The sequence below is a fragment of the Schistocerca nitens genome, chromosome 3 (genome assembly GCF_023898315.1).
Source record: "Schistocerca nitens isolate TAMUIC-IGC-003100 chromosome 3, iqSchNite1.1, whole genome shotgun sequence".
NCBI classification, from domain to species: domain Eukaryota; kingdom Metazoa; phylum Arthropoda; class Insecta; order Orthoptera; family Acrididae; genus Schistocerca; species Schistocerca nitens.
Genome location: NC_064616.1, coordinates 805,090,777 through 805,106,040, shown reverse-complemented (window position 1 = coordinate 805,106,040; position 15,264 = coordinate 805,090,777). Strand labels below are relative to the sequence as shown.

At 37.0% G+C, this 15,264-nt stretch overlaps 1 protein-coding gene across 1 annotated transcript in view; it reads left to right on the top strand.

The window, feature by feature from the left end:
• LOC126248830 (inositol 1,4,5-trisphosphate receptor) overlaps positions 1–15,264 on the top strand; it is a 367,806-nt gene that overhangs the window by 341,616 nt on the left and 10,926 nt on the right. Inside the window, exons 45-47 of the mRNA XM_049950243.1 lie at positions 296–456; positions 550–715; positions 9,455–9,615. Of these exons, the coding sequence (XP_049806200.1) occupies positions 296–456; positions 550–715; positions 9,455–9,615 (488 nt within the window). The remainder of the gene's footprint in view (positions 1–295; positions 457–549; positions 716–9,454; positions 9,616–15,264) is intronic.

The window sequence follows — 15,264 nt, the reverse complement described above, 5'->3', positions numbered from 1 at the left end:
GGGGTGTGTGTGTGTGGGGGGGGAGTTTGACCACTCACTATCACCTTGATGGAATAACAACACAGTCTGAGTAATCTATAACAGCATCCAGATTTGTCACACTATATAACTATATAATACATCCTACAGCTTGAAAGCATATTATTAACAATCAGTTTGTATGTTTTAATTTTCTGTTCCATTTATTTGAAGTTATTTTTCTTTTGTGCCTTTTTCCACCATTTGAGGAATCAGCCTACTAATTCTAAGGTATATTTTAAAATTTTGTGAGATGTTTTTCCTGATCTCCCAATAGGTCACATCTACCATGAAGGTGTAGCTGAACTTGTAACAGTATCGAGCGAAGTGAAAGAAAGATCTTGTGACTCATTGATTATGTGTATTGTTACAACACTGAACCAAGGCTTAAGAAATGGTGGGGGAATTGGTGACATCTTACGAGCTCCAAGCAGTACTGTAAGTTGAACATTTACATTTCTTTTGCAAATGACATTCAGAAACGGTCACATTTAAATTACAAAAGGAGTAATGCTTTGTATTCTGTTTCAGGAACCTCTGTTTGTGGCAAGAGTTGTGTATGATCTTCTATTTTACTTCATTGTTATTATTATAGTGTTGAACCTGATCTTTGGTGTTATTATTGATACTTTTGCTGACCTCAGAAGTGAGAAACAACAAAAGGAGCTAATACTTAAAGACACTTGTTTTATATGTGGTAAGTGTGAATTTGTGTAGTTTCTAATATGTATTAGAAATGTGCTGTTGGAATCATATAATTAAATATTAAGTGGCATTAGAAGCGCCCATCTCACCTATGTGATTAGACTGAACATAATTTTCAAGCTAAGGGCAATTAGTTTGGTTTGTTACTATGAATTATCATCATAATGTGACACCCTATTCTGACAAATGACTTTCAACTTGTACTGTATCCCACTACACTTTATTGTGAAACACGTTTGATCAATTAATTTTGTTGGTAAAGTCTTGAATAAGCAGAATAGATAGTTTTTATAGCTTTCCGAGAAAAACTCAACCATTAGAATTCTTCATATCTCTGTATTATTTTAAGTGTTGGCTCATTATGAAACAAACAACTGGACAGTACTTTGGACTGTTATGTGTGCATGTGATTTGAGGCTTTATCGGAGATATTATTACTGCTCAGGACAGTCACAGAAGTGTTTTTCCAGTTATGTTGATGCATTTATCTGACACTTCAGTCATTTATACTTTATAACATTATTCATATTGGATGTAAATTTTGTGCTTTTCATAGATTTTTGCCATTGTGTCTTTTCTTCTAACACTGCGCAGTTCCTATTCAGTTGTTTATTGTTTAAAAGTGACTCATTGAACTGCTCAAAATCAATGCCTATTACTTTCATTAGTGCAATAGCCAGTGTTAAATCATACTAATATATTGCTACACCCATACATATAGTCCCTTAAAAATAAATCATCTCATCTGTCAACTGTGGGCTTACAGTAGAATCTCGCTAATCTGCCCTCACTGGGACTGGGAGCATGGTCAGAGTGCAAAAAAGGCCGGATTATGAGGTGAACGCTTTTATTGACCCATGACATCACAATACAGTAAATAAAAACTTTAATTTTCAACTGGAAAGACTGTCTGAAATATTGTTCCATGTTCAAAATAGTAAAAAGGATGAAAAGAAAAAGTCAACATGCCAAAAAATCTTACATAAATGCGAAGTGTACAGTAGTGTCTGTATTGTAAATACATCTGTATCATACAGTAAGATGATGTTACTGTAAGTGAAAGTTTAACAACTGTGCATACCTTATTACAGTACTGGATTGACACACAACTAATTTTTCACATAACTGTTTAAAACACACGAAATCACCTGGTAAAAAATATTCTGTTCTTAAACAGGATTAAAAAAGAATGTAATGTTCTTTTCCTTAACAGATGACAGTCTTGATTTTGCCATGATGATCTGCCGTTTCCTAATCCTCAAAATGTTTACTGGGAGAGGTGTAGTACTTTGGTCAATGCATTGAAGGACTTTATCAAATGCATTCACCTGTATGTCGTACTTGAGCTGAGTCAAGATGTAGTTTCAGTATCTTCATTATCTTTCTCATTCTCATGAGCTGTTAGAGTTACAGATTCAGTGTTTGCTCATCTGTTCATTCTCCTTCCGTTGTGCAGTTAACCTCAGCTGTAGTTATCCACTCATATCAGTGGGCTCAAAGTCCAGTTCTAAAGTTTGCGAAACCCTCACAATTGCTGGAGTGTCTACGCCTTGCCTTTCATCACTTATTGCATGAGCTGTTTCACCTTAATTCTCTTCACTTATTTCTTGTGATTTTTCTTCTTTGTTTTCATTCATTTTTGGCCACAGTTTGCACAAAGATTTTTTGAGCATTGATGCCGGCATTTCTTCCCAAACATCAACAATTGTACAATTTACATCTTTTATATTTATGCTTCCATGTTGTGTCTTCTCTAAAATAAGTCCAATGTATTATCAACAACATTGCCTCTTCAGCCACTCAGTGATCCCCTGGTTTATGAGATGAATTAAACATGTTACATTGGCAAGAAGAAAAGTTCTATTTCATCTTTTTCAAGTTCTCCTTCAGAATGATGAGGTGTCTCTTTGTTGAGTATAAATATGGCATGTTTAAGGAGGTTTTTTTTCCTTTTAGGTGTTTTGTAATGACAGGAATAAACTAATCATAAAATCATTTGCTAAAGAGGCTGGATTCCATCTATGTTGACATCTGGTTAGGATAATACACAGGTAGTGATCCCTTATTAATGTTTTTGGTAGCCCTTGGTTTTCCTTCCTTCCAAACACAAACAGTGGCATCTTGTGATTGCTATTATCATTACTACAGAGATCAGTTGGTGCATTTTCTCCAGCAAGAGTTCTTGTAGGGACCATTTTGTAATTTAAGCCATACTCACCAGTGTTATAAATTGGATCATGGGTCAGCTTAAACTGTTTAACTAAGATCTTTTTATTACATTTTCCTCTAGTCATTTAAGTCTCATTTTTATCTATGATAATGATGGAATCTGAAGAAATGAATTAAAATTTGTGCTACAGCCAGGACCTGCACCTGGGTCTCCTTGCTTACTAGACAGGAATGCTAACCATTACACCACTGCAGCACTATGGTTAACATTGCTGCATGGACTATCCAAGTCCAATGCCCTCCCCAACACAAACTTTAATTCATAACTTTAGCTTATTTTCCTCTTCTTAACTAAGTTTTCAAATTTTGGAACAAATTCATTTGCAGCTGTTTCAGCAGCAGACAACTTCTCACTGCATATAATTACCGTATTTTTCGAATGCCATGTCATTTTTTCCACCAAGTAGCTGTAAGTTATTGATTTTCATTTTCTTTATCCAATTTTTCATACAAATCAATGCCTTTTCTTTTATATGTCCAGACAATGGAGTTGTACTTCTTTTCTGCTGCTCAAATCACACGATCAAGGCATTGTCTAGAATTTCACTTTTAGGCCTCTACAAAACCTTGCGTATTTTCAATCCGTCTAATCATCAATCGTCGTTTTACAGTTTTCCTTTTTTTCTAATACATGTCTAGTTCCATAGGACCAAATTGAGGAGCAAATCTCCAACATTATAGAACTTATCTGTACATGAAATTACAACATATAAGTAATAACAGAGAAAATAACTTCTCGGCAGAATAGAAGGAGTTATCCATGAGGGAACTCTTCAGTTTCAGTTTGAAAGTGCATGGATTACTGCTAAGATCTTTGAATTCTTATGGTAGCTTATTGAAAATGAATGCAGCAGTATATTTCATGCCTTTCTCCAGAAATTTTGTAGGCACTTGTCGTAGCATGGCATACGTTTTTGTATGTCTTCTTCATTGAAGGTTGCCACCTGTGTATTCAACCATGTGCTAACATGTTCTTTCAACTCATCATCATTGTTGAAGTGTTGACTACCAAGGACAGACTTTAGGTGTAAGAAGAGATGAAAGTTGGTAGGAGCAAGGTCCAGGCTGTACAGAGGATGATCAAATGCATCCCAATGAAATTCCCATAAGAGTTGTTTGGTCACATTCGCTGTGTGAGGTCGGGCATTATCGTGGAAAAAAACAACACCTTTTCACAGTAATCCTCAGTGCTTGTTATATATTGTGTGGTGCAATTTCTTAATGGTCACGCAGTAACTATGTTCATTGATTTTTTGGCCTCGTGGTAAGAAATCAATCAGCAAAATGTCTTTTCTGTCTCAAAAAACAGTGCACATGACTTTTTGAGGTGTCAAGATTTGCTTAGGCTTAACCTTCGTTGGGGATGAAGTGTGCCTCCATTCCATTGATTGCCATTTTGTTTCAGGGGTGTCGTACGATACCCAAGTTTCATCCCCCATTACTATCCAAGAAAGAAAACCATTGCCTTCTCCATTGCAGTGTGTCAAAAACTGAAGTGCACTGCCTATCTGTTGTTTTTTGTGTTGTTCAGTAAGAATTTTTGGTGCCCAACGTGAGCAAAGTTTTCGAAATTTCAGTTTTTCAGTAACAATTTCATGAATTAGTGATCGTGAGATTTGTGGAACTTCCATACAAGGGCACTAAGTGTAAACATATGGTTGTGCTTAATCTTCTCTTCAATTGTGTGAACCAGTTCATCAATAACCACAGATGGGGGCTCACTTCATTCTTCATCGTGCACTTTATCACGTCCTTCATTGAACAGTCTGACCCATCCTCTAACCATTGAATCACTTCTAGCTTTTTGTCTGTAAACCTCACAGATTTGCCAATGAATTTCCTTTGGTTTAACTTTCTTTGCATTTAGAAAACGAATCACAGATCTGATATCACACACGGCGGCATTTTCAATTACAGCTGACATTATAAAGAAGCACTACAAAGCACACATTGGCAGTAGCGATCTGAAAATGGCATACATGTCATCTCCTTGTGTCAGAGTAACTGCCACGCATCCTCGGAACTGCGCTCGTAGCGCTGCCATGGATAGAAATAGAAATGGAACTTACTTTGTGGACGAGCCTTGTATATATTGAGTGGCCAATGTCAAAACACACAGACTAATGAACAGACAAGAGGCCTGTGAACTTAACACCACTTATTACCCAAACCACCCATTTCTGAGCCAAAAATATAATTTGAAAAGTGGAAGAGTTACCCAAAATATAATACCATATGGCAAAAGTGAATGAAAATAAGCAAAGTAGATTACTTTATCATGTCTAACTATCACTTATTTCAGATACTGTTCAGATAGTAAAAATGGCTGTATTAAGTCTTTAAACAAGATCCTAAACGTGGGCTTTCCACGACAGTTTACAATCTATCTGAACACTTAGAAATTTGAACTGTTCAGTTTCAAAAAAATAGTTCAAATGACTCTAATCACTATGGGACTTAACATCTGAGGTCATCAGTCCGCTAGACTTATAACTACTTCAACCTAACTAACCTGACAACATCACACACATCCACGCCTGAGGCAGGATTCGAACCTGCGACTGTAGCAGCAGCGCGGTTCCGGACTGAAGTGCCTAGAACGGCTTGGCCACAGTGGCCGGCTGTTCAATTTCACTAATCATATGCCCATTCTGTGAAATTAGAATGTTGGGTTTTGTTGAATTGTTTGTTAAAAACTGTAAAAACTGAGTCTTACTGTGATTTAGCATTAGTTTATTTTCTATAAGCCATGAACTTATGTCTTGAACTGCACTATTTGAAACAGTGCCAACATTGCACAAAGAATTGTTTACTACCAGGCTAGTGTCATCAGCAAACAGAAATATTTTATAATCACTTGTAATACTAGAGGGCATATCACTTAAATGAAACAGGAGTGGCCCCAGCAGTGATCCCTGGGGCACCCCCCCCCCCCCCACACACACACACATTTAACTGTGCCTCACATAGACCCCACATCAAAGCCATTCTCAGCAATGTGGAGAATGACCTTTTGCTGTCTGTTATGAAAGTAAGAGGTGAACCAATTGTGAGCTATTCCCCATATTCCATAATGGCCCAACTTCTGGAACAATATTTTGTGATATACACAATCAAATGCCTCGGTTAAATCAAAAAAGATGCCTTGTGTCCGAAACTTTTTATTTTCTCCATCCAGTACCTCACAGAGAAAAGAGAATATAGCGTTTTCAGGTGTTAAACCACTTCTAAAACTGAACTGTACATTTGAGAGAAAATTATGTGAAATAAAATGATTAATTCTCCTTACATAAACAGCCTTTTCAGTAACTTTAGCAAATACTGGTGGCATAGAAATAGGTCTAAAATTGTCTACATTACCCCTCTCTCCCATTTTATAAAGTGGCAAATACTGAGCACTTTAATTGTTCAGGAAACTGGCCATCCTTAAAAGAAAAATTACAAATACGGCTAAGTACAAGGTTAATATCGGCAGCACAGTACTTTAGTATACTGCTAGTTACTCCATCATATACCTGAGAATCCTTAGTCTTCAGTGATTTACTTATTGACTCAGTCTCCCCATTACTGGTATCACAGAAGAGTATTTCAGACATCAGTATCAGGAAGGCATTTTCCAAAAGCATTACATGATTCCCTGTAGAAACAAAGTTTTTACATGAGTCACCAGCAATACTCAGAAAGTGACTTACCAGTAACAGAAATATTTTTACAACAAACTGACTTTATATCATTGACCTTGTGCTGCTGACCACACTTTTCATTTTTGACTGACCATATGGTTTTAATTTTATCCTGTGAATTAGCTATTTTATTTGCATACCACATTCTTTTTGCCTTCCTAATAACATATTTAAGCACCATACAATAATATTTGTAATGGGCTATTGTAGCTGGATTATGACTACTTCTAACATTTTGATGTAATTCGCACTTTGTTCTAAATGATATCTGTATCGCACCAGTTGGGCACCCTGGGGGCCGTTTACCGCTAGTACCCTGTTTAGAATGTTCTAATGGAGAGGAACTTTCCACAAACATGCGAAATGTGTTAAGGAAAGCATTATATTTGTGATCTATGTTATCAACACTATAAACATCCTGCCACTCTTGTTCCTTTAAACAAGTTTAAAAAAACCTCTCTGTTGCCCTTGGATTAGCTTTTCTACATAGTTTGTAATTATATATAGCATTTGTTTGAGTGCAAAAACCATTTAGTGTTAAAATTTGTGCATCGTGTTCTGAAAGACCAGTCACCCTTTTACTAACAGAATGCCCATCTAGTAATGAAGAATGAATAAAAATGTTGTCTATGGTTGTGCTACTGTTCCCCTGCAACCTGGTCGGAAAAACACAATCTGCATCAGATCATATAAGTTTAGGAGAACTACCAACATCCTTTTCTTTGCACAATCACATACAAAACATTGAAGTCACCACACTAATTTTTGGTGCTTCCTATAAAGTGAGCCAAGAACCCTCTTTAGCTTGAGCAGAAATGCTCTGAAGTCAGAGTTATGGGACCTATAAATAACAAGAATTAGAAGTTTAGTTTCACTAAATTCAATGCCCCTGCACAACATTCAAATACCTATTAGTGCTCAAATAGAATACTGTTTTTTACATACATGGGTACTCCCCCACTTTGCTAGGAACTCCTTGAAAAACAGACAGCTAATCTGTATCCTGGCAAAGGAAGCCTCAGAATTGTCAAATTATTTAAGTGATGCTCTGTTATACCAATAATCTCAGGGTTAACATCTAGAAGCAGTTCACTAACTTTATCTCCCTAATACCTTTTATATGTTGATGAAAGATGCTAATTCCTTCACTACTTGGATACCTGACCTCCTTTGAAGATGATTCCTTTGTTAGAGGGACTTTGTTTAAGCAGAGATGCCTATCACCTGACTTCAATCTAAGAAAGGTGCTGCTCTAACACGGGAGTTTTTCCTTGAATGATCCCACAACTGCCCACTAGACTGTCACCTATATGCTTTGCCAGCTGCCCCTTCTCATACCTATTGAGTGCAGGCCATGCTTAGTGGAACCTGATCTATTGATAGACCCAACTGGCACCACTGCAATGAGAGCCATGCCCTCTGCCATCAGTGCCTTCTCTAGCCCCATGTTAACACACCTAACAGCTGCATTAAGATGAGACCAGTCATGACACTGAAACAGTTGCATGAAGCACACATTAGTGCCACCAGTTTGAGTAGCTATCTTTACCAGGTTACCTCCTACAGCATACTGTCTGTCCCTATCCAGACTGTTCCCAGCTCCACCCACAATCAGTACGTGATCCTCTTTCATAAAATTCCTGCATAACTCCTCTACGCTAACAGTCGCCTGAGCCAACCCTGCACTAGGCTTCACAATGCTGGTGCCCTGGTGCTCACTCCTCAACACTTTCTGCAACTGCTGGCCCACACCTCTGCCATGCGAACTGCCTAACAGCAGAACCTCCTCCTCCTCCTTCCTCATGTTAGAATTTACAACTGAATTAGATTACCTAACTGCTGAGGATGGCTGCACCTTTCCTACACATATAGCTACATGAGGCTCTCTCCACTAAACTCTGACTGTTTTCTCAACTCTTGTTGTTATGTCAACCCCTACTTCGCTTGCAGTGTTTTGAAGAGACTTGCCTTTATCCAACCTTTCAAGAACTTTCAGTTTCTCCCCTAAAAACAGTGTCGAACATTTACATTTAGTTGGTACCATAATTTAGTTTGACGCACTTTAGTATATACGAAGAACACTGACACTAATTTATAAAAGAAATGAGTGAACAGTAATGCTTATTGATCGAGTTAGAAACAAGTTATTTCATACTGAAACTGATCCAACTACTGTACCCATCAGCGGTCAACTGCCTACTGCTCCATATCGCAAATGATGAGTCACCGACAATTCCAGAACTGACTGCAGTGGCGGGCCATGCATGCAAATGAACACCAGAACTGGGATGGTCAGACTAAGTGGGCAGTCGGCTTATTCAAGGTCACATTAGTGAGGTTCTGCTGTACTTACTAATGTGCTATTTTTCTTTATTTGAAATCTAAACCATGCTTTCAGCAATTTTCATTCCTGTTACTATGAGCCTCACACTAAATATATACCTGATCTGGATTTCAATAAATAACTGTCTGCAGTACATTCAGTGATGTGAGGGGATTGCTAAAAGTCTTGTATGTTCTAAAAAATAAAATGAAAAGAGGACTGTTGTTATTTTTGGCTTTGAGCTCCTCATATTTATAATTTCTTTGCTGTGATTATTTAATTGCAGTAAATATGGTAGAGATACCCAAGACTTCACTCGACCAGTTAAATAATCTGCCTGGCTGCTGCTTTGTCAAAATATTATGGAGTTTTTGTAACTGAAGTAGTCATGATGCCCAGGAGGCATATTGACAAAAATGACTGTTAATAAATTCCATGCAATATTTATGTATTTTATAACAGTTTTTGATATCAGTTCTCCCTCTTCCACCAACAGGACTCAACAGAACTGCATTTGATAATAAGACAGTGAGTTTTGAAGAACACATAAAATGTGAGCACAACATGTGGCATTACCTTTATTTCATAGTTCTGGTTAAAGTGAAAGATCCAACAGAATTTACTGGTCCAGAGAGTTACGTTTATGCTATGGTGAAAGTAAGTACTTAAATGTTAAAATAAGTATATGTTTGATATCATCTACCTTACTGTAGTAATTAGCAAGGATGTCAAAGGAACTTATCATGCAAAACCCAGATTTCTCTCCTTGCTCACAATATTCACCAGGCTATGTGAGTAGTGCTGATACTGTCTCACACTATTAGTTAATGACCAAGACTTTTTATATTGTGCATGATACTCTGCCATCATTCAGAAGTATCTGCTGAGTTTGATAAACAAAAGATAATTTATCACAGAATCGTACTTTGTTATCTCATGAAGTATAATCTGATGGCAAGATGGTAAAGCACTGCCCACCAAAAAAATAGGTGGGTCTTCAAGTCCAGTTTGTCACACGATTAAACTCTTCTTTTTTTACAGTTCAGTATGCCTTCTTCCTGTTTTCATGCTTGATCTGTGTTCAGTTTTTGTCAGGCTATCCACTGGGCCGTCTTACCACTAAATCTGATGGGGGTATGAGGGGGAGTTTCCCTTGTAAGGACAAATTTCATTGTGAATTTGTAGTATAATTTATTTTGGTACCTTCATTGAGATTTACATCATTGTTATTAAATGTAAGTGACCACGTGTCAGTCTGGAATGCAGCACCACTGTGTCATCTCAAACCAGGGCTGTACCGAGTGGTGGCAAGATAGGCGTTCTGTGAGGGTGCGAGCATAGAGTGGGTGTAAATAGTGAGTGTGGGGGGAGGGGGGGGAGTGGCAAGAAAGAAAGGAAGAAAGACAGTTTAAGAATTAACTGGGAGTTCTCCTACCCTTCATGATCTTGTATTCTACCTCTGATAAGCCACCTTCCCCTCAGCCCAGTACTGTTAAGTGCACACTGTTGTCACAGTGTCAATTCTGCAATGTCATTTCTTCCATGTAGCTTCATAAAGAGATGACTACAACGAAACATATATTTATTGCTGACATGTTTCACGTGGCAGTATTGCACTTGGTTCACACAACTTACTCTTGTTTGACAGTGGAGTTCTTGTTGCTACTTTGCTATTGTATTGTAGATCAGTATTACAGGAGCTATTTGTCATTATGCAAATAGACAGCTATACTCTGTTCCTCTCAGTTGAACCCTGATGTTAACAAATGTATGCTCTACCACTGGTGATCAGCTGCATTGTGAAAGCATCTGGTGTCATGAGACTTCATCGTAAGTCATTAGAAAACTGAAGGAACTTAGTGGAAGAAATATTGCAGAAGCTCAGCAGTAATGACTTGGGCATTCAGACTTGTTGTGGCCAAGGCTTTGCTAACGATTGAAGCATTGGCAGGAAAATATGAAGACATTCAAGCAAATATAAGCTGGAAAAACCATCTGGCAAATTTGCGCCTTGCTTGCAAACAAGCCATAGAAATGTTTGTTTTAATGATCACTTTTTTTGAAAATGTGGTGCAGTTCTTTGAATACATCAGCAGCTTTACTTTGAGATTGAGGCTTCCCTTGATTTGCTTAAAATGGCTCTCAAGAGACACTACGATGTAAGACGATCTTCAAGGCATCGAGTTTTTGCAGCTCTTCACAAGAACTTACGATCTGTACGCAAGTCTGCGCAGGATATAACAAATATAGACAAATGGACCACTGAAACAGCAATGGGTATTAGGATCCTTCTCAGAGAAATTGCTTACAAATTTCTTTGGAGATGTAGTCTGATGTATTTTGAAACTGAACTGTACCAACAAATCTCTACAAGATAACAGTGCTACCCTTCGTGTGTCATAGAGATTGCAAGCTGGTATTGTGAAAAATATTAAACAACTACATGAAGAAAGAGTGCAGAAGTATGTAACCAAAGGAGAAGATGTTTATGATTCTGTATCCACCCAAAACAATTTTTCTGTTACAAGGTTGAGAGAGGTGAAGAGAGTGACTGAATGTGAGACACACTTGATCTGTGCCAAGAAGCTATTTTAAACTTGAGTGCTTCAAGAATTTGATAGAATAGTAACTGAAATGGAAAACAGACCTCTCCTATTTCACATCACTTCATGTTACTTCAATTTGCTATCAGGCTGCATCTTAATACAAAGCTCTGTATCCTATCTTGAAAAAAGTGCTGCTGATTTTGATGCCAAATATTGCAGAGCTATTGATACTGTGGAGGTAGTTAACAAAATAGCTGCTATCAAGTTCCAGGTGTGGGAACTGACGAAGATCGTTGCCACAGCATACCATTTGATGTAGAGGTTTTGAAGGTTTTTTCGTAGTATGTGGTTCTGTTGACTGTAGCATCTTGTTAATGCAGTTTCAGCAAATTAAAAATGATAAAATATTGCTTAAGGTAAAGTATGAAAGAAAGAAAGCTCTCAAGTTTAGCTATTGTGACAATAGAATATGACACAACTGCCAAACTTGACTACAGTGACAGGCAAAGTAAAATTATAATAAAAATTCCTGAAAAAGAGAACTTTCTTAACTTTGTATTGTAAGCCATTTTTTCTTCTATTTCTAATTAATTTTTTCTTCTATTAATAATTTATGAAGAATAAGTAAAATCTGTTCTTTATTATGCATCGTACTAAAATCCTTGTGAAGAATAATCTTCACAAGGATTTAAAGTCACTTAGTCTTGTACAAAAAGGTGTGCATTATTCAGGAACACACATTTTCAATAACTTGCCAGCAACCATAAAAAGCTTAACAACCAATGAAATTCAGTTTAAGAGAAGCCTAAAGGATTTATTGGTGGCCAACTCCTTCTACTCCATTGATGAATTTCTTAGTAAAACCAACTGATTTGTATATAAGTACAACATAACTTCTGCACAATTTCAGTGCAGTAATGTGTTCATTGAAAATTTGTGTGTGTGTGTGTGTGTGTTAGTATAATCTAACTTCTGCACCATTTCAGTGCAGTAATGTGTTCATTGTAAATAAGTATTACAGTAGTTGTATTACCTTATAAATAAATAAAAAACTTTTTTATTTTAAATTCAGTGCATTAGTATTTGTAAAATGACTCTTAGTGTTCATTAAAAAATGACGATCATTCCACTTGGGACCTGTGGAATGGTACATTAGCTTGTTTTAGTTGTAAATATTTGTCATGTATTGTTGTTTTTCTGACATGTTCCACATCCTGGGGGACCTCCTCACTACGGATCAATTGGAATGAAAGTAAATCTAATCTAATCTAAAACCAATGTACCGTAGTTGCCGTAAACGAGATATAGGATTTTTTAACTTTCCAGTTTTTAGAAAGCTTATACAATTTATTATTCATTTACTACAGGGATACATTTAATTTGTTATGTGCATTATTTTTCATCAATATAGTTTACTTAAGTAACATTTTTCAATAATGCTCCTTCTATTAAACCTACATACAGAGCTATAAACTTTGCTAAATCTGTGTAGAAAAAAATTCCAGAAAAGTAGTTTTACTACACAGCTTGATGTGTTGCCCCTTCTAATAACTTGTGGAAATGCCTATGTTCTCATTACAATTGCTGATATTCTTAAATTCTCAACTACTGCATCTTGAAATAAATTTCAGAAAAACCGTGTAAGTCATGTTAATGAGGACTTCTTCACTATTGAAGCTCAGTGCTGGAATCTGGAAACTTTGACATTTTCAGCTCTGTACTAAATAATGGAAAACTTTTCTTCTGAACACAAGCCAGCAGATACTGTAAAGCGTAGTATAGTTGCCCTCATCCCTCCCACCTAGAAGACACGAGGCTTCCATCCATACGGGTTTAGATGCACAAACAGTAACAAAACTTCCAAACAGTTTGCAGTTCTAAATCACTTAATTTAAAAAAAATACTTGTAACTATCATGATCATTATTCATCAGTTAGGCAGACATTGGCTAACACATCATTTCATTGAAGTGATATGTTGTACTGCCATATCCCCCCCCCCCCTTAGGCAAATGATGTCACCACTATTATAAAATATACATCCATAATATTTGTAAGTATAAAATCCCATCATTAATATAAAAAAAATGAAGTTCAGAGAAACTAGTTCTTTTTAAGTTTGCAACTCTTGGACTTCAGTGAAAGATATTAATCCTAACGTCTCTACTAAGTATCAGCTTGTATAATTCTACTTTGAATTCATTAAATATTATGTCACAACTCAAACTTGGCTTATCCATAATCATTTTGTACATTGTCTTAATTCGTTGCCTGTGTAGACTAGCTTACTCTCCAGTTTCACAGTTAATTAAGAATTAGCATTTCTCGTGTAGTTATTTTCAAGGAACATCCAATAATTATCACTTTCTGTTCTGAATTTTATGTGCTTAACTTTGTTTGGAAGCTGCCTGTGTACTGTTATCTCTGTGGCACTCCTGTTAAAACATGTTTCAGTTTCTCGATAAGAGATGATTTTCCACAGTGGAAAGGGTAAGGAGGAGGATAGACATGGTACTCCTGATGAAAAGGAAAGAAAGGAAAAGTAAGACTAGGAATGTTAGAACCGAAGAAAGAAAAACGACAAAGCCCAAACACATACACCTATCCCCTACCCACTCCCCACTCCCATCACCCTTCCTTTCCTAAGGATCCATGCGTGGTGGGTATTCCACTGGTGGGCCAGAGGATGAGGATCTCTGCCAATCCTACAGAATCAACACCTCTGGCTTCACGCCCATAAGCCCCAAAAATTGGTTCTAACACCCTGCTATTGAATGTCTGTGGAGAGAGTAGCAACACAAGTAGTAACCTCCACACTGTTAACAGATTAAACTACTAAATCAAAATTATGACTTGTAATATATACCCTGTACTTGGTTTTTACTTCCTTCAAGTAACATTGGTTAGGTAAATACCTATGCTATTTACAAATGAGTTAAGCTAACCTCTCCTAAGAAATATTCACAAACCCAACCACAAAACTAAGTAGATTTTCAAACAGTACAAATTCCCCCTGTACAAAGTCGTAGCAATCATTGTCACTACCATCCATTAGAAAGCACGTTGATACTCATCAGATTGTCATCTAATAAATCAGATACACAAAACACTTACAAAATATATCGCCATAATGATTACAGCACATATACTCATTCATTGTGTCACTGCCCTTAAGCAATAGCAATTTCAGGACCAATAGTAACCTTTTGTAGTACTGTACTCCCCTACTATTATTACCTGCATTAAGAACAGTACACAAGGCTCAGACAATTTCATCCTTATTGTTCATCTATTAACACAGTATAATAACTGGACCACTATAGCTCGGATAGGTTCCTCTATTTTGCAGCTTTGGAGTATGCCTCAAAACCAACAATATTCTGCTTCTCTAGAAACCAAGAAGTACACCTCCTTCCTTAGAGGTCCATTTGCTAACAACCTTCCAGTCTTCACAATGCTAGTGTCTCTAGATGTAAAAGACAATCAAATAAAAATGAGGCACATGGAAAAATAATAAGTAAGCTGTTTGTTATTTTAAAAACAATTACCATAATTGTTAATAAATTTATCCCAGTGTCAGTCACGGTAGTCAATGCAGTCATGGAAAAATGTTTGCGGTTGCCCGTGGGACCGTGATTGTATCCAGGTGAGCACCTCTTCATCCAAAGCAAGTTGATGGCTATGAATGTGGACTGGCCAAATGTTGCCGAGGTTGTTTCAACCTCACTGCAGAAGTTTCACTGCGAAATGCTTACACATCC